This window comes from Muscardinus avellanarius (assembly GCF_963383645.1).
Source record: "Muscardinus avellanarius genome assembly, chromosome: 1".
Classification (NCBI taxonomy): Eukaryota; Metazoa; Chordata; class Mammalia; order Rodentia; family Gliridae; genus Muscardinus; species Muscardinus avellanarius.
Window position 1 is genome coordinate 193,988,957 of NC_137786.1, and position 20,500 is coordinate 194,009,456.

General features: G+C 41.1%; 1 protein-coding gene across 1 annotated transcript in view; it reads right to left on the reverse strand.

Moving 5' to 3' along the window:
* LOC308259406 (uncharacterized protein) overlaps nucleotides 1-20,500 on the reverse strand; it is a gene marked incomplete at both ends in the record, with an annotated part of 51,353 nt that overhangs the window by 22,137 nt on the left and 8,716 nt on the right. Inside the window, 2 exons of the mRNA XM_080690384.1 lie at nucleotides 1,924-2,928; nucleotides 16,538-16,610. Coding sequence (XP_080546510.1) covers nucleotides 1,924-2,928; nucleotides 16,538-16,610 — 1,078 coding nt within the window. The remainder of the gene's footprint in view (nucleotides 1-1,923; nucleotides 2,929-16,537; nucleotides 16,611-20,500) is intronic.

Genomic DNA, 20,500 nt, shown 5'->3' on the forward strand with positions numbered 1-20,500 from the left:
AATCTCTATAATGTAATATTGTTGTAGCTGTTGTCTCCCTGTAGCACAGTGCATTATCATGTGTTGATACTGATATAAGCATATCTACTACACAGCCAGTGGTATAGAAGGATGGCAATGCAGTTATATACATTATCAAGTATTATGTATCATATATATACTTAATATTACATACACAATACTTCATAATGATAATGAATGACTATGTGACTGGTTTATTTATTTACTGTTATATCATTCTATTGTTATTTTAGTGTGCTTCTACTTATAAAATCATTTACTATAAAACTATCTGTCATATTATGTCTGCAGCTATGTATAATCTCTTCTTTAACAAGTCTCTTGATGGCATCATTTTCTCTCTTTTTTTTTTGCGGGTCTGGGGATGGAACTCAGGGGCATTCGACCTCTGAGCTACACCCCCTGCCCTATTTTTTATTTTGAAACCAGGTCTCACTGAGTTGCAGAGGGCCTCACGCGTGCACCACCACACCCGGCTCTCATTTTCTCTTATATTTGGTGTAATGTTGTATTGTTTATTAATAAAAACCCTAGGAGTAAGAAGCTATACTATTAACATGTGTTTATGTATGTGCATATGTATACTCCTTATATCAAGGATTACAGTAGGCTATAGCATCTAGGTTCATATAAATCTACTCTGTGATGTTAGAACAAAGATAAATCTCCTAAGGATGCATTTATCAGAATATATTCCAATCATCAAGCAATACACGACTGTAACATAAGAATGAACACATGCACTGTCAAAATGAAGCATAAATTAAATTTTTGTCATACTTTCCAAGTACTCACTAAAATGAATAAATGTATAAGTAGAAGTATACAGATATACCTAAAAACTAAAACCTGCACTTCTATTCTAGCTGTACTCTTTGGAACTTACTGAAGCTGTTATGCATTATTCTGTCATGCAGGTAAAAGCATGTTTAAACAGGAGTTTCTTCTAAACATCAAGATGCTGCATTACAGAAGAGTTGTAGGGTGACCTGCTGACTTTGAATATGAGGTTTTTGTTAATGAGTTAGAAGCTTTCAAGCATCACCCATATAGATGCTATAAAAATGTTTTGTGTATTGACTTTTTATGTGAGAAATAAAATATTGAATTAACCCTTAGAACCCAGGGTCCATGGCACCATGCCGTGGACAAATGCACCAGAAGACTTTTCACCATTCCAACTTCCTGGACTGTGTTAGGCAGGTAGATCATTTTCCCCTAAGGAAATCATTTCCGTCAAATCAGAGAATTCAATGAGAATTAAACACAGTGGAACGCACTAATGACCAAGCTTTCTACCCGTAGCTATGGCCCAATATAGATCCCACCATGATTTCCTCAGAACATCATCTGAAAAAGAAATAAGGGATCATTATTTCCTATAACTTCAGGTAGAAAACAGTCATAAAAAAGAGGTTTATGATTTTAAGCAAGGATTTTTTTTTGCATTGAAATGAAAATTACAAAGACAAGCATCATTGGAAGGGAGAAAGGGGGAGCAGAGAGGGAGAGGGCACCAAGCACAGTCTGAATGCATGCCATTTTTCCACAAAAAATAATTAAAAAATATTTTGTAATCATCACAAAATAAAAGTGTAAAAAATTAAAAAATAAAAGCATCAATATAAAAACTTTAGAGGAAGGCATGACGAGAAATATATAGAAAAAGGAAGATATGATAAGAAGTGCATAGAAAGTGCCCAGGTGATGTAGAGGTCTTTATGTCAGATTGGTTTCTGTAAGAAAAGCAAGAAAGTCCAGGTTAACATAAGTCCATTTGAAGATGCTGGGGAATCGTGGAGGCATTTCAGGCTGAGAGAAGAGCAGACAACTATCAAGTGTGGCAGGCAGCGTTGACTCTCAAAGGCACATCTGAGGACCAGGGCCGAGGCCCTCCCTCACTGCTCCCCTCTGCTTCGTGACATCTCCAGGGTTCTCTGAGAGAGGCTGCCTTCACTCTCCTCAGCTGTGTCCTGCAGAGCCTTCTGGAGAACCAGTTTGAGGTTGTGCCGCTGCTGTAGTTGCTGCCTGAAGGAGCCAACGAAGAAGTAAATGATGGGGTTGGCAGAGCTGTTAACACAGGACATGAAAGCTGAAACCAGGTAAAAGCAAGTGACTACATCATCATTACTCTGAATAGGAATTAACAGGAACAAGTAGAGGCTGAAGGGCAGGCCGCAGAGGAGAAAGACCAGCACTGTGAGCAGGGTGGTCACATACAGCCTGGTCAGTCGCTTCCACCGAGAGCCACAGAGGACCCTGCCCAACAGGGCCAGGGTGGATCCTATAAGAATCAGTAATAACAAAATAATCCATGCAATTATGAAGAAGTTAACTTTTTGACACCAGTGAACTTTAAAATTTATGCTCTCGAGGGAGCAATAGAGTCTGTCCAGGAAGCAAAGCAGCAGAGACATGGCCCAGAGCAGAGCACACATGACAGCTGATGTGTGTGTTGGGCGGTGGCAACGGTACCAGATGGGCCACAGGACTGACAGGCAGCGCTCGGTGCTAATGGCACTGAGCAAGCTCAGGCTTGTGATGTAGCAAAAAGTCCCCCCACTTCGTATGATGCCGTATGTAGGAACATCCCAATGAAGGGATAGTCTGATTACATCCAGCAGGAAAGAAGTGGCATGGATGCAGAGATAGAGGAAGTCAGCGGCAGCTAGATTGAGGATATAGACCGAGATGGCATTACTGCGCATGCGGAAGCAGAGGAGCCAGAGCACAGCTGCATTTCCTGCCAGCCCAACCAGGACAATGATGGTGGTCAGGAACATTGAGATGAGGCTGTCTTCGTCACAAATTGGAGGACGTTGCTGATAACTTCCATTGAATGTTGTGGTCTCTGTCCTCCAGGCTGGGATGGTTGGATTCAGGCTCCCAAACTCTCCACTGGTGCCCCTGGGAACACAATACTTGAGCACCTTCTGTGTGAGCTCTGATGATCAGAATCTTCCTGCTATATGGGAAATTACTGTCTCTATTTTAATGAGGAGATAAACAGAGGGCCGCAGAGATGGAGTAACCTATCAAGAGCTGGTGACTACTGAAATATGGATTCTGATCCAGTACTTATGATCTGGAAAGCCTGAGCTCTCTAACCTGAACCAAACTCCTCTGAAGCACACGGAGAAAACACCCTACTCCATAGACTAGAGCTATGGATCAGGACTACGCTGTCCTGAAACAGAAGTTTCTCTCAGATGAAGGAACTGAGAGAGACACAGAGGTGATCATGATACCCCCATGACTAAGAGTGTTCTACCCAAGGAGCAGAAATAAGATCTTACTCTAGGGCCCTAAGGACAGTGTGAGGATGGCTGGACCTAGAAATAGCTCAGTGTGTCGGAAATTGAATACAGGATTATTTTTTACATCTACAGTGCTGAGCTCTGTGTGGCCCACATGTTCTCAATATTTATTCCATTAATGAGGGCATAAGTGAGGAACCTTATAGTGGTAGATGATTTGGGTTAAATGGAAAGTAAAAGTAAAAATATAATAAAGGGCAGCCAGATGCACACATAGAATGAGTTGAAGCAAATACCATTCATCACAATTCTGATTGTGAACAACTTTGGGTATATTTGTAATTACTTATATGCGCAAAAATAACTGACATTGCCACTCAGGTGCCTTTGAAGTAAGGATTCAGTATGACTTTGCTGAGGACTTATTTTGGTGCATAGTGTGGGGTTAGGATTAGAATCTGAGCTGAGCTGCTCACCAGCATGGAGGAGGAGGAGGCTATGAGCACGGGTGAGCCCCTGATGTGACTGCAAAGAGGTATTTTAAGTAGAGGAATATCTATGGAGCACTACTAAGTGGTGGGTACAATATAGCTGGCTCCATTCTCTCTCCCAGAATATCCTAAGTAGAATTTTCTTTGTTGATGAAAGCTTTTGTGTGAGAGGAGTGTATGAGGGAAAAGAGAAGGGTGCAGAGTTTGGGGTACAAAAAGAGTTGTTCACGGAGATTTCAACTGAGAAAAGGAAACTCAATCTTATTTTAGTAATTAACAGATTCAGAGTTTGCCTGATAGTTTCTCTTTGGATCCTCTCAGGAGCAGTATTTTTCTCATTTTAAAGAGAATGGACTTGGAGCACACATAGTATGAGTGATTAGCATCTGGTCTCACATGCTGTGTATTTGAACTGACTAGCTTCGATCATTTGGACAAACTTTTTGACCCATCACCACTGTATGTTGATTATTTGCACAAAAGGGAGAAGCAGAGGAGTATTGCTCAAGTTTTAGCCAAGACTGTGGTCAGAATTGTGGATTAACAGACAATTAGCACAAGGAAACTCCAGAAGCAGAGAGGAAGAGAAGCCTATCAAATAGGGAACACATGCGAGGTGTGGAGAAGTCAGTTAGGAAATCATATAGAATCCAAAGGCCCTTCCCACCTCACAAAGGCAGCTGTGAATTCAGAGCCTGGAGGACTCATGGGGCAGAGGCTTCCAAATGGAAAGTGGGCTCAGGCTTCTACAGGCCTCAGACAGTCATCCAGAAGGGATGCATCCATCATGAGGTCTCTTAGACAGACAAGCTCCCAGAGCTTAAGGTGGGCGGAAGAGGAAATGGGAGGAAACTGAAGTTCTATGGCCCTTACTCAAGGCATTTCACAATTTGTACATCTGTTTTTAGGGTGTTAAGTATTTGCCTTTCCAATAAAACATGAAGCCCTATAGACACCAGGTCATGCCCTTTTAAGTTGCTACTTTATCCCAGTATTTGACATGGATTCCTTAAAGACCATCTAATATGATATCCTCACATAAGATAAGAAGAAACTGAAGCTTAAACAGACAAAAGAAATTTCCTGAAAATGCATCTTCAGGAGCAGGTCCAATACCAGGTTCAGATTCTGGCCTCCTGAAGCCCTGTTTGATACTTTGCTACTGTTCTCTCTCCCATCTTCCATTATTTCTAAGGTGCTCCCAGGTAATCTCATGGGAACATAGACTCTGAAACACCGTCAGGGGCTTTAGAGGCTGCTAGAGGACCCAATAGCTACTCTTCTCTTTTATAACACAGTAATTTTCTAAATTTTTTTTTCCAAGAAAAAGGATATGATTTCTCATTCTCTCTATTGGCAACATGTGTTTGGCATGGACCAATGGTGGGAGGCAAGTAGAGTGATGTAACAGGTTAATGGATTGACAGAAAGAGGATATCCTTTCCTTCTCATCTTTCTTTCTCCCTGGCTGTGCATGTTCTTCTCTCTGGGGGTCATGTAGAACCACAAGGGTAGGTACCCCTCTTGGGCTGAGAGAAGCCATTTTAAAGAGGTCCTGGGGGTGGATCCTGTGGAGCTTCCATTCCAAGTCCAATACTTTATTTCTTGTTAAGGTTATTAACAGTTCTTTTTGAGTACTCACAATTACAGAATAATGGATAAGAAATATGTTTTTTCTTTTTTAAATTACATTTCATTTAAAGGTCTTTTAATCATTGGGTGATTGCTCTATACAGTTTATACTAGAGAAAGAATATGCAAAGAGGAAAATAACTCTAATGGCTTTGAAATAAGAAAGGATGAAATGACATGAAGATGGCGACCGAGAAAAGCAGGACTTAAGAGCCCCGCTAACAACCAATCTCCATTACCACAAAATCAGCGCCTTTCATAGCCAGAAAACACCATCACCAGAAAAACAAAAAAATCACCAGGTTCCAGAGAGAAAGCGGACTGAGAACAGAGCCAAGGAGGAGATACACTGGCCTCACGCCCGAGGACATGGCAGCAGCGCTTTACTGCCGGTGGCAGCGGCGAGTTCACCGGACGGCTACAGCAAGCCGAGGTGAGCCGCTGCGGAACAGCCAGGCGGGATCTTTCGGCGCAGGGAGCATCTAAAGCTCCCAGTGGCTGAGCTCAGCACACGCTGCAGGGACTCAGAGTGGAACTCAAAACCAAGAAGAAAAACGCCAGCCCCACGGCCGAGGGCGTAGCAGCGGCGTCATATTGCCACTGGCGGAAGCAGCAGTGAATTCAGGGAGGCCAGTACAGCTACATCTGCATACTCAAGAACAGTGAGTCAAATTGCGGGCCCCCGAGGAGAAATCCCAGTACTGTACTCCCTGGGACTTGACCCAGTGGGGGAGGGGCATTGGCAGAGATATCACACCATAGGAGAACGTGCAACCTGGCACCCCCCCACAGTCTAAAGCAGCCTCTATCGACTCTCTGGGTCGGAGACTCTGTGATAAAACCCAGTAAAGGAGTAGTGGGGTCTGAGATACTACTGACTCGAGATCCAGAGCACCTTAAGTGAAGTCATAGTGACCCAAGGGAAGAACCCAGAGAAGGCACAAACTTCCGAAATCATGGGAAAGAGGAATAATACTGGAGCAATGAATGCCCACAACCCCACAACATCAGAACCCGGTAAAACAGAAAATCAGAGATTTCTAGAAGATCAAATCAGGAAAATAACTGTAGAAATAATAGAGGTGCTTCGAAAAGAACTCAGAGAGAGCCAAAAAGAGATAAAGGATGCAATTAATGAAGTAAAGGCCTCAACTCAAAGCACAAACAACTGATTGGAACACATGGAGAACAGAATCTCGCTCTTAGAAGATGATCATTCCAAAAATGAATGCATAGTTTCTAATCTAGAAAAAATATTTGACAGCAGGAATCTGATATTGAAGAAATATGGGCCCATTTTAAGAGAGCTAACCTAAGAATAATTGGAATAGAGGAGGGAAAAGAAAGTGAAACCAAAGGGATCAACAATCTCTTCAAGAAAGTAATAGCAGAAAATTTTCCAGACATAGAGTAAGAGGTTGATACACAGGTCCAGGAAACTTATAGAACTCCCTTTAGACAGGATTGGAGAAGAGGATCCCCACGCCACATAATTGTCAAAATGACCAATGTGGAAGCCAAGCAGAGAATCTTAAAGGCAACAAAAGCAAAGGGCCAAGTGATATTCAGAGGCAAACCAATTAGAATCACTCCAGACTTCCCAAACCAAGTCATGAGAGCCAGAAGGGCTTGGAGTAACATATTCCCAATTCTGAAAGAAAACAACCTCCAGCCAAAAATTTCCTACCCAGCAAAACTTTCTATCAAATTAGATGGAGAAATAAGAAGCTTCCATGACAAACAGAAACTGAAGGAATTTATGTCTTCAAAATCAGCACTAGACAAAATACTCAAAGAGATTAACTACAAAGAAGAAATAGGTAACACACATCAGAACCAGAGAAACAAGATTTTCCATCCAACAGACAACTAAGATTGGGTATCTGTGGAGATTCATTATTTATGTTAGTCTGTTACCTATCTCTAAAGGATATTGTTTGCCTTTATTGTTGTTAATTTTTAGGATTTCTATTTGGAATATTAATATCCCTTCAGATATAGCATTTGGAAATATTTTATCCCATTCTATTAGTAACTGTTAACTCTGTTTACATTGTCTTTGGATATACAATATGTTTTTTATTTTTTAGGGAGTTTGTATACTCTTCTGTTGCCTGTGCCATTGAAATCATATCCAAGAAATCACTGCCAATTTCAATGTTGTGAGGTTTTATGACCCAGATTTTCTTCTAAAAGTTTATAGTCTTAAGATTTATATTTAAGTCTTTTATCTATTTTGAGTTAATACTTGTATATGGGATTAGGTAAGGGTCCAATTTTATTCTTTTCCATGTAATTATTATTTTTCAACAATATTTAGTTAAAAGATTATTATTTCCACCACCAAATGTTCATGGAAACCTTGTCAAAAATAACTTGACAATATAGGGAAGAATTTAGCTCTAGGCTTTTATTAAACTCCAATGGTTTATATATCTGCCTTTAGAATAGTACTACACTGTTTCAATTATTGTAGCTTTATATGGTTTGAAATCAGAAAATATATATCTTCTAGATTTGTTCTTTTTCAAGATCGTTTTGGGTATCTAGAGTCCATATTCCATATTAGGATAGATTTTTTTTTCTGAAAAATAAATATATAAATATATGATAGTTTCACCTAAAAAATAGAAAAAATATTCTCTGGTAAGAAAGAAAGTAAAAAGAAATATTGAAATGTTATCTTTAAGTCATCAAAAGCTTGGTATCAGACAAATGAAGCTGTTATGTGAGATTATCATTTTTAATTTTGGATAAATTGCTATAATACTAGATGTCAACCACTAAGCCAAGCATGGGAGGGAGGGATGGGGAGAGAATGGGGTGGGGATTGGGTGGGGGCTGACTGGGCGATGTGTGCATGTATGTCTACAAAAGTTTGTATCCCACTATGATGTATGAATACAGTGCACCAATAAAAAAATAAATAAATATAATAATAAAAAAATGACATTTAGATAGAGCAAGTCCAGAGAGTACCAAGACATAAGTATATGTGTCTCACATGTTATGAGAGTTTTATTTCCATCCTTCTGCTTTGCTCTGTTTGTAATTCCAATGGGGTGGTTTATGTGCACCACATTAATGGTGCCCTTTCCTTCTTGTTTAGGGTTGAATTAAGCCACTGGGTGACACTGTCAGGAGTCTGGAGGAGAGAAGGAGGGGGGTTGAGGTCTGATCTCCTAGCTCTCCTGTGAGGCTGTGTTGGCAATTGCAGTGCTTCTCCATTGCCTGCTCATCTCCTCTGCCTCCAGCTGCAGCTGTGGCTGTGTTGTCTTTCTATCTGTCTATGTTCCTGAGAGCCGAGGGCTGGAAATACTGCTCTCCTGTTGCTTGACTTGGGGCACTTCAGCATGCACTGCCATTTTCACTTAATCCTGCCCATCTTTGTCAATAGACTCTCCTGAAGTACTCCTCTGTTATTCCAAAATGAACTTTTTTTCCCTGGAACCTTGAGATACACACAAAGGATAATATTTTTGAAAAGCAAGTGAAGCAATGAAATCCATTAAACAGAATCTCAGCTCTAAAATACAGCACCTTTATGTTGCTCTGTTTCTTAAATGAATATAAGAGGCTGCAGTCTCTCCAGGACAGCAGATTAAATGGTTAGAATAAAGGGGAAGAGATATGGAGTTGCATCAAAAGGGAGAAAAGTCTGGTTAACTCCATGGGACACTGAAAGTAGGAGTAGCCAGTGCACAGTTTTCAGAAAGGAACTTCTGTCTACTGCTTTTTCTTGAAGCATACACCATGACCTCCTTTGTATAGCACCCTGCAGTATAAACACAGGAATTTGAACTCACAACAAATACCATCATAGGAAATATGATAGATATGATATCTCTTGATTTATATCCTTACCTTTCTTCCATTCTCCTCAGCAGATGTGGAGAGCCGTCCCGTGATGAAGAACCTTTCTCAGATTGAGTGACACCAGAGTATACTCTCCTTGTATCTAAATTATGATTTCAATAAGAGCTGTGAAAAAAAAAACTGTTGACCAAGTGATGCTGGTTAGGATTCTGGACAGCCTTGTGCTTTCTTTTACTGATAAGTAGTGAGAGAAAATAAAATAAGAGCCATTTGGTACTCAATCCTCCATCAGGATGTTTCTGGGCACCTCCCCTATTTCTGCTCATGCATCTGTCTGGCCCACCCCAATCCATTAGTGCTTTTTATTTAATTACTTTCTATTTGTGAAAATAATTGCTGCTTTTCCTTTAGTTGCCAACTCTGATTTTAGGTAGCAACACTGAGCCTTGGAAACTTACACTGTATGTCTTTATAACTAAAGAACAAACTATTATCATTGGATTGCTCAAAGCTTGTCGTGGCTTGACCTCACCTGCTTTATCAGTCTTCTTGTAATCATGCATATACTTTTGTTTCAAATGACAGAGAAATGTATACAAGGTCAAAGTCTTTATGAATCCCACCTCTAGAGGCCACTACTTCTTACCCTTACCCATTTTTATTAATTTTAATATTTTTTATTTTAAGAGAAAATTCATATTTCTATTTTTAACTTATCAATATGACAAAGTGGATCACTGAGCTTGGTGGTACATGCCTGTAATATCAGTACTTGGAAGGCTGAGACAGGAGGATCTCAAGTTCAAGGGTAGCTTCAGCAATGTAGTAAGACTCTCTGTAATCTAGTGAGAGTCTATTTAAAAAAAAGAGAAAGAAAGAAAGGGCTGGCAGTGTAGCTCAGAGGTAGAATGCACTGGGTTTAATCCTCAGTAACACACACATACACACACACACACACACACACACACACACACACTCATGGACCAACTTAATTCCCTTAGGAAATTCATAGAACACAGCACACATAACTCATTCTTTTTCATTCCTCCATTTCATGGAATTTATAATTTAGTTTCATTTAGTGTAGATATTAAAATTTGGAGTCTTATTTCCCACCACTTCCCTTTTTGAACTTCATGATACAGTCATAGAAGTCTAGTTTTCAATTTTTCAAAATGTAATTTGAATTAGAACCTAACATGGGCATAAATATTGGGGGCCTATGGTTAAGATGCCATGGTTTGCATATGGTTTAACTCTTCAAAGGGTTCTGTGATTTGCGCATGGTCCCAGGGTGGCAGTATAGGAACGTTCTATGGGACCTTTAAGAAGCAGGGCTGGTGGGAAGTCTTTAGTTCATTGCAGCATGGTCTAGGAACTTAATTCTCATGTGGTTCCAAGAGTTCTTATTAGAGAGCTGTGAAAGGAGCAAGCCTGGCCCCACTCATTCTCCATCCTTCTTAGCTGGAGATGTGACCCTTCCTCCACATGCTCTTACCAGCTACCAGCCCAGAGCCTTTGTTTGACTTTCAGCCTTCCAAATTGTGAGCTAATTTAACCTCTTTACTTCATAAGTAGCCCAGGGCAGATATTTATTTACAATAACAAAAACCTAATAGAAAGCTATTTTAAATATATAGAAATTTTTCTTCTGTGGATTAATGCAGAACATATTTAATAAGGAACTTGTTATGGGCTGATTCCTCCCCCCATTCAATATTACTATATGAAAGTTCTAATTATGATGATCAAAATATTATTGTATTTAGAGATGAAGTTCTTTTTTTTTTAATTTTTATTTTTAATTGGTGCACTGTATTCATACATCATAGTGGGATACATACTTTTGTAGACATACATGCACACATTGCCCAGTCAGTCCCCACCCGATCCCCACCCCATTCTCTCCCTATCCCTCCCTCCCATGCTTGGCTTAGTGGTTGACATCTAGTATTATAGCAATTTATCCAAAATTAAAAATGATAATCTCACATAACAGTTTCATTTGTCTGATACCAAGCTTTTGATGACTTAAAGATAACATTTCAATATTTCATTTTACTTTCTTTCTTACCAGAGAATCTATTTTTTCTATTTTTTAGGTGAAACTATCATATATTTATATATTTATTTTTCAGAAAAAAAAATCTATCCTAATATGGAATATGGACTCTAGGTACCCACAACGATCTTGAAAAAGAACAAAGCTAGAAGATGTATATTTTCTGATTTCAAACCATATAAAGCTACAATAATTGAAACAGTGTAGTACTATTCTAAAGGCAGATATATAAACCATTGGAGTTTAATAAAAGCCTAGAGCTAAATTCTTCCCTATATTGTCAAGTTATTTTTGACAAGGTTTCCATGAACATTTGGTGGGGGAAATAATAATCTTTTAACTAAATATTGTTGAAACATAATAATTACATGGAAAAGAATAAAATTAGACCCTTACCTAATCCCATATACAAGTATTAACTCAAAATAGATAAAAGACCTAAATATAAATCTTAAGACTATAAACTTTTAGAAGAAAATCTGGGTCATAAAACCTCACAACATTGAAATTGGCAGTGATTTCTTGGTTATGATTTCAATGGCACAGGCAACAGAAGAGTATACAAACTCCCTAAAAAATAAAAAAACATATTGTATATCCAAAGACAATGTAAACAGAGTTAACAGTTACTAATAGAATGGGATAAAATATTTCCAAATGCTATATCTGAAGGGATATTAATATTCCAAATAGAAATCCTAAAAATTAACAACAATAAAGGCAAACAATATCCTTTAGAGATAGGTAACAGACTAACATAAATAATGAATCTCCACAGATACCCAATCTTAGTTGTCTGTTGGATGGAAAATCTTGTTTCTCTGGTTCTGATGTGTGTTACCTATTTCTTCTTTGTAGTTAATCTCTTTGAGTATTTTGTCTAGTGCTGATTTTGAAGACATAAATTCCTTCAGTTTCTGTTTGTCATGGAAGCTTATTATTTCTCCATCTAATTTGATAGAAAGTTTTGCTGGGTAGGAAATTTTTGGCTGGAAGTTGTTTTCTTTCAAAATTGGGAATATGTTACTCCAAGCCCTTCTGGCTCTCATGACTTGGTTTGGGAAGTCTGGAGTGATTCTAATTGGTTTGCCTCTGAATGTCACTTGGCCCTTTGCTTTTGTTGCCTTTAAGATTCTCTGCTTGGCTTCCACATTGGTCATTTTGACAATTATGTGGTGTGGGGATCCTCTTCTCTGATCCTGTTTAAAGGGAGTTCTATACGTTTCCTGGACCTGCGTATCGACCTCTTGCTCTATGTCTGGAAAATTTTCTGCTATTACTTTCTTGAAGAGATTGTTGATCCCTTTGGTTTCACTTTCTTTTCCCTCCTCTATTCCAATTATTCTTAGGTTAGCTCTCTTAAAATGGGCCCATATTTCTTCAATATCAGATTCCTGCTGTCGGATATTTTTTCCTAGATTAGAAACTATGCGTTCATTTTTGGAATGATCATCTTCTAAGAGCGAGATTCTGTTGTCCATGTGTTCTAATCGGTTGTTTGTGCTTTGAATTGAGGCCTTTACTTCATTAATTGCATCCTTTATCTCTTTTTGGCTCTCTCTGAGTTCTTTTCGAAGCACCTCTATTATTTCTACAGTTATTTTCCTGATTTGATCTTCTAGAAATCTCTGATTTTCTGTTTTACCGGGTTCTGATGTTGTGGGGTTGTGGGCATTCATTGCTCCAGTATTATTCCTCTTTCCCATGATTTCGGAAGTTTGTGCCTTCTCTGGGTTCTTCCCTTGGGTCACTATGACTTCACTTAAGGTGCTCTGGATCTCGAGTCAGTAGTATCTCAGACCCCACTACTCCTTTACTGGGTTTTATCACAGAGTCTCCGACCCAGAGAGTCGATAGAGGCTGCTTTAGACTGTGGGGGGGTGCCAGGTTGCACGTTCTCCTATGGTGTGATATCTCTGCCAATGCCCCTCCCCCACTGGGTCAAGTCCCAGGGAGTACAGTACTGGGATTTCTCCTCGGGGGCCCGCAATTTGACTCACTGTTCTTGAGTACGCAGATGTAGCTGTACTGAATTCGGTGAATTCGGTGCTGTTGCCGCCGGTGGCAATATGGCGCCGCTGCTACGCCCTCGGCTATGGGGCTGGCGTTTTTTTTTTTCTTGGTTTTGATTTCCACTCTGAATCCCTGCAGCGTGTGCTGAGCTCAGCCACTGGGAGCTTTAGATGCCCTCTGCACCGAGAAATCCCGCCTGGCTGTTCCGCAGCGGCTCCCCTTGGCTTGCTGTGGCCGTCCTGTGAATTCGCTGGTGCCGCCAGCAGTATGGCGCTGCTGCCGCGTCCTCGGGCGTGAAGCCGTGTCCTCGGGCGTGAGGATCTCCTCTGTGGCTCTGTTCTCAGTCCGCTTTCTCTCTGGAGCCTGGTGATTTTTTTTTTTTTTTTGTTTCTCTGGTGATGTTGTTTTCTGGCTTTGAAAGGCGCTGATTTTTTGGTAATGGCGATTTGTTGTTAGAGGGGCTCTTAAGCCCCGCTTTTCTCGGTCACCATCTTCCCGGAAGTCCCCAGAGATGAAGTTCTTAAAGAGCTAATTAAGTGAACTGGAATCCATTAAGGCGGGCCTTTTCCAACATGCATGGTGTATTTATAAGGAGAAGTGATTAGGACAGGACACACAGAGGGAGGACCCTGTGAGGACAAACGGAGAAGAGGATCCCACTAACAAGCCATAAGAGCACCCTCATGAGAAGCCAGTAAGAGACCACCATGTCCTTCTTATAACAGCTAAAATAAAAATAATTCTCAGTTTAAAATATTGGAAAGAATTAGGAGAAACTGAATTTTTCCTATTTTTCAGTTGGAAAGTACCGTGATTCAGCCATTCTGGTATATATTTTTTTCATTTTCTGAAAAAAATGTACTTCTTATTATGCCCATCCCCCCCCCCCAACTGTGGCATATATTCCAGAAACTGGAAGACAGTGGTGACTTAAAAATCTGTAAGTGCTAATATCGTCTTTATTTATAACGGTTCAAACTGGAAACCAAATGTCTATTCATTTGTGATTTGTACATCCTGATAATGCAGTCCTACCTTCTAATTTAGACTATCAAAAAACTGTTGATAAATGCTACACATTGAATGGATTTTAAGGGTATTATGAGGAGAGGAGAAATCTAAAAAGTTAGACAGGGCGGCACCATGACAGGGAAGGGAGGGCATGAAGGAGGAGGCCAGCCTAGGCGGTGGGTGGGGAGCTGGGCGGGGCAGCTGGTGGGCGGGTGTGAGGGCGCCCAGTACAATCTTCCAGCAGCCTCAAGGAGAACTCGGAGGGCGCCCGAGTTGCTCTAGTCCTGTAGTCCTGGCAGGTGACAGTTTCTCTCCCTCATCTTCCTTAGCAAACAGACGAATTAAGAACCATATGCACACTAGATCTGAGGACTAAAGAAATCTAGTAAGATAACCTGATTATAGTTGTGCACTAAGTCTGGAGTAAAGCTGCCAAGGATTCTGTTTAATTTGGAGCCTCTTGAAGGCTAATCCCATATATGGGAAAGGGTATAACACATGACCACACTGTACTCCGAGAACCCATGAACTGGAAAAGGAGAGGCAGGAAGGCACTTAACGCTGTTCTCAGCTGGGAAATATAAAATCTTCACACTTATTTGGATATGAAACATCATTATTAAATTTAATGACAAAATGAAACTAAAGTGTAATGTATAAATGGTATTAAATTTCCTATAGCCTGCTTAAATATATCTATAATTGTAACTTAACACGTTTCTGAGAGCTTTAACTACTTCACCTAATTTTATTCAATCATCTTAAAGATTGTGGCTACATCTAATTTAAGTTTGCTGGTGATTGAATCTGAATTCAAGTGAAGACAGCACATTAATTCCAAAGTGGAAGTCTTATATTTAGAGGTGGAGCTATGAGGGTATTTCAGTAGATTGCCCTTGTCATGAAAAAGTTTTGTGTGCTACAATGAAGAGCAGCATCTCTCAAAATCCATCAATTGGAAAGAAAAAAGAGTGTTTAAACTTATTTTTGGCAAGGAAATTTGGTGATGTCCTCCATAATCTATGGTTGGTAGAAAGTCTTATTTGTTGAGGATTTGGCCTCTCTTTAAGAGTTTATTTTACTTTATGAATAACAATTTTCTGGACATGTATAACCTAGTTAAGAAAACCATGGTGCTATTTAATTGTCAATAAACTGATGTAACATTAATAGACTGATAACAGATGATATAATACTTGATGTGTATAATTTTAGCATGTAGGGTTTTGTGCTTTTTTAAAAGTTTAATTTAAAAAAGTTAGACAATGTATGATTTCATTAACACTTTTTTTTTTTAATGAGATTGGGTTTGAACCCAAGGGCATTCTACCTTTGAGCTTTTCATAGATTCTTGCACCAATTTTTTTTTTCTACTTTATTTGCAGACTATATTTGACTGTAGATTACAGTATGCTCACTCTCTTCCATGGAAAAAAAGTAGTAGGTGGCTCAATTAACATTAAAAAAAATTTTTTTGGTGCATTGTAGTCATACATCTTAATGGGATACAAGATGGTGGAGACATACATGCACACACCACCTAATTAGCCCTTACCCGATTCCCACCCATTCCCTACCCCTCCCTCCTTCTCATGTTTGGCATGATGATTGACATTGATATGCTTGTTAAAGTATTTCATGTGTATTAGAGGATTTCCCTCTTCCCCCTCCCATCGCCTCAGTTAGGTCTCCTTATTTGCTCATCTATAGAATCTCCTTCTTTGTCTAGAGTTTGGATCTGTGTGATGCTCCTGTCTCAGCCCCCCAAGCTCTGGGATTGTAAGTGTGCACCACTACCCGTCATACTTCTCAATTTCTACAATTTGAACTATCTGTTTCTTCCTGGAACTGTGGGAGATCCACAAAAGATAGTATTTTTGAAAAGCAAGAGAAACAATGAAACCCATTAAACAATATCTCAGCTCCAGTAAGCAATACCAGCATGTTGCCGTTTTTCTTATATGAATATAAGAGACTGCAATCTCTCCATTAATGGTTGTAATAAAAGGAAAAAAAACTGTGAATTTGAGTCAAAATGGAGAATATTTAAGCCCATAGGATACTCAAAGTAGGACCAGCCAGTGCAGTTTTCAGAAAAGGGCTTCTGTCTCCTGCCTTTCTTTGAAGCAAGCACCATGACGCCCTCTGTGTGGCATACTGCAGTGTAAACACAGGAATTTAAACTCACAAAAAAAATCATAGGAAATATAAAAGTTCTTGGAACATATGCTTACCTTTCTTCCATTCTCCTCAGCAGATATGAAGAACTGTCGTATTGAGTGACACCGGAGTACACTTCCTTGTCACCTAAATTGTGAGATAAAAACTATTGACCAAGTGAAACTAATTAAGATTTTGGAGAGCCTTGTGCTTTCTTTTTTTAAATTTTTTTTATTGGTACACTGTATTCATACATCATAATGGGATAAAAAAAAAACTTTTGTAGACATACATGAACACATTGCCCAGTTAGCCCCTACCCAATCCCCACCCCGTTCCCTCCCCATCCCTCCTTCCCATGCTTGGCTTAGTGGTTGACATCTAGTTTTATAGCAATTTATACAAAATTAACAATGATAATCTCACATAACAGTTTTATTTGTCTGATACCAAGCTTTTGATGACTTAAAGATAACATTTCAATATTTCTTTTTGTTTTCTTACCAGAGACTATTTTTTCTTTTTTTTGGTGAAACTATCATACATTTATTTATTTATTTTTCAGAAAAAAATCTATCCTAATATGGAATATGGACTCTAGATACCCAAAACTATCTCAAAAAAGAACAAAGCTAGAAGATGTACATTTTCTGATTTCAAACCATATAAAGCTACAATAATTGAAACAGTGTAGTACTGTTATAAATGGAGAGCCTTGTGCTTTCTTTTACTTGTGAATAACAGGATAAAATTAAGACCAGAGCCATTTGATACTCAACCCTTCACTGAGAAGCTTTGAGTACCTCCCCTATTTAGTTCACAAATGGTTTTCTCCATCCCATTCTACTAGTATACATCCCTGAAACTAATGGCTTCTCTCTCTTTGTTTTTTTTTTTGGGCGGGTCTGGGGACAGAACCCAGGGGCATTAGACCTCTGAGCTACACCCCCTGCCCTATTTTTTATTCATTATTTTGAAACCGGGTCTCATTGAGTCGCAGAGGGCCTCACTAAGTAGCTGAGGCTGTCCGCGAACCATGATCCTCCGGTCTCAGCCTCCTGAGTGCTGGGATTACAAGTATGTGCCACCACACCTGGCTGCTTATCTTTCTTTTAATTGTTAACTCAGGTTCTAGGTAATAACACTGAGCAATGGGAGCTTGCATCTCTATAAAGAAAGAACAAACTCTATCATTGTGTCTTTCAAAGCTCATTGTGGTTTGAACCTATCTGCTTTGTCAGTCTTTTCTTTGTTTTAGCAGTAATGTATTTATGCACATACTTTTGTTCCAAATGACAGAGAAATATATACAAAGTTTCCATAAATTCCTTTTTCCAGGCCACTACTTGTTACCCTCACTCATTTTATTAATTTTAATATTTTTAGATCTTAAGAGCAAATTTATATTTCTATTTTTAATGTGTCAATGTGAGAAGTGGATTAACTTTTTATGAAATACACAGATGTAACATATATAATACATTTTTCTATTCATTCCTATATTTAATGAAATTTATAATTTATTTTAATTTAATGTAGGTACTTAAAATTATTTTGGTGCTGGGGATTGATCTAAGGGGCATTCTACTTCTGAGCTAAACTTCAGATCTTTATTTTATTTTATTTTTTTATTTTTAATTCATTTTTTATTGGTGCATTGTAATCATATATCACATTGGAATACAAGACTTGAGAGGATATACAAGCACACATCATCCAATTAGCCCTCATCCAGCCCCCATCCCATTCCCTCCCCCTCCCTCGATCCCATGCTTGTTTGGTGATTAACTTTGATACATTTGTTTATGTACCTCCTGCGTTTTAAAGAGGCTCCATCCTCCCCTATTCCATACACTCTGATTGGTCACCTTAGTTGCTTCACTATAGGGCCCTTTCTATAGCTCAACCTCTTCCTGTTGTCCCTTTCCTCCTAGTTTTTGCTGATTAGGGGAAGCATCTGATTTTTATTTTCTGTGATATTTCTCTTTGCATGCCGCGTTGCAAGTACCGATCACATTCTTAACGGCCCCAGTGGTGGCCTGGCTACCCGGGTGGCTGATCCAGACCTCGCTGGCTCAAGCAGCGGCCTTGCCTCATGAGAGGCCCCAATTCTGGTCTCGCTGGCCCCGACACCGGCCTAACCCCTCAGCTGGCTCTGATGCCAGCCTCCCTGGCCCCAGCACTGGTCCAGCCTCAAGGCAGGCTCCAATACTGGCCTCGGCGGCCTCAGTAGCGACCTTGACTCACAGAAGTCTCTGATGTCAGCCACTGGCCCCAGCACTGGCCTAACCCTTTGGCAGGCTCTGATCCCAGCCTCGGAGGCCCCAGCTCCGGCCTTGCCTCACAGCAGGCTCCCATCCCGGCCTCGCTGGCCCCGGCATCGGCCTAACCCCTCGGCAGGCTCTGATCCCGGCCTTGGAGGCCCCAGTAGCAGCCTTGCTTCACGGAAGGCTCCGATGCTGGCCATTGGCCCCGGCACCCCCCTAACCCCTCGGCAGGCTCCAATCTCAGCCTCGGAGGCCCCAGTAGTGGCCTTGCCTCCTGTCAGGCTCCGATGCCGGCTGTTGGTCACAGCATTGGCCTAACCCTTCAGCAGGCTCTGATCCCGGCCTCGCTGGCCCCAGCACCGGTCTAACCCCTCGGCAGGCTCTGATCCCGACCTTGGAGGCCTTAGTAGTGGCCTTACCTCATGGAAGGCTCCGATGCCGGCCGCTGGCCCCGGCACTGGCCTAACCCCTTGGCAGGCTCCAATCCTGGCCTTGGAGGCCTCAGTAGCAGCCTTGCCTCCTGTCATTCTCCGATGCCTGCCGTTGGCCCCGGCACCGGCCTAACCCCTTGGCAGGCTCCAATCCCAGCCTCGGAGGCCCCAGGACTGGCTCTGATGCTGGCCTTACCGGCCTCACCCATGGCTGACTCCAATCCGAGCACCCTCTTCGCCCAACCAATTGTCCCATGTTCTCGAGGGTGCGTGGTGGTAGCACTCTGCCTCTGGGGTTATTATTTCAAAGGTTCCAGGTGTAATGCATCAGATCTCTGCCTCCCCTGAGTACTTGCCACTGCCATTGCCATTGCCTCCACCATTTCAAATCTTTCCCAAGCTCTTTTTCCACTCTGAATGTTGTCCAGTGTTTCTAAGCATGCGTGACAGTGGCATTCGACATTTGGTGTAATTTCTCCAAAAAAATAAGGTTGGTAGGATCCGATTTCTGCTTCTCCTGAATACAAGTCTCCACCGCCATCGCAGAGACCACTTTCAACACTGCCTTTCTCCTTGGTCTCCACTAAACTCTCTCCTTACAGGTGATGTCCGAGATTCTTAACAATATAGAGAAACAGCAGTCCTCCTTCACGGGGAATTTTTCTATAAGTTCCAGTGCATTTGGATAAGTTTTGTCTGCATCTCCAGTGTCCTGGCATCTGCCACGGCCTTCTTAGCCCCTCTCCAATATTTTTCTTTTTTCTTTTTCTTTTTCTATTTTTTTAAATAAGAGAAGACAGTATGTGTGGTTTGAGGAGGTAGTGGGATCAGGCACTCAGTAGCACTGTGACCTGGCCTGGTTTCCCGAGAAGTCCAGCATGCTCCGCACGACTCCACCTGGGGCCCAGCGTCCTGCGACCTGGGCCCTGGCTGTTCTGGGGTCCGGTGTGTCCCGCCTGAGTCCTGTCCGGGACCCAGGGTCTTACCGAGCCCAGTTTCTCCAGGGGTCTGGCATGCTATGCGCGGTCCGGTCCAGGACCCAGGGTCCCGTGACCCGGGCCCCAGATGGCGTGCCCCGCGTGACCCCTGCCCGGGACCCAGGGTCTTACTGGGCCCGGTTTCTGGCGTGCTATGCGCGGTCCGGCCCGGGGCCCCGAGTCCTGCGACCCAGGCCCCGGCTCTATTTTATTTTATTTTTTTAACTTGAAACAGAGTCTCACTAAATTGTTGAGGCTAGCATAAAATCTGTGATCCTCCTGTCTCAATCTCCTATGTACTGGGATTACAGGTGTGCACCACCACATCCAGCATCAGGTATTTAAAATATGAGGCATTATTT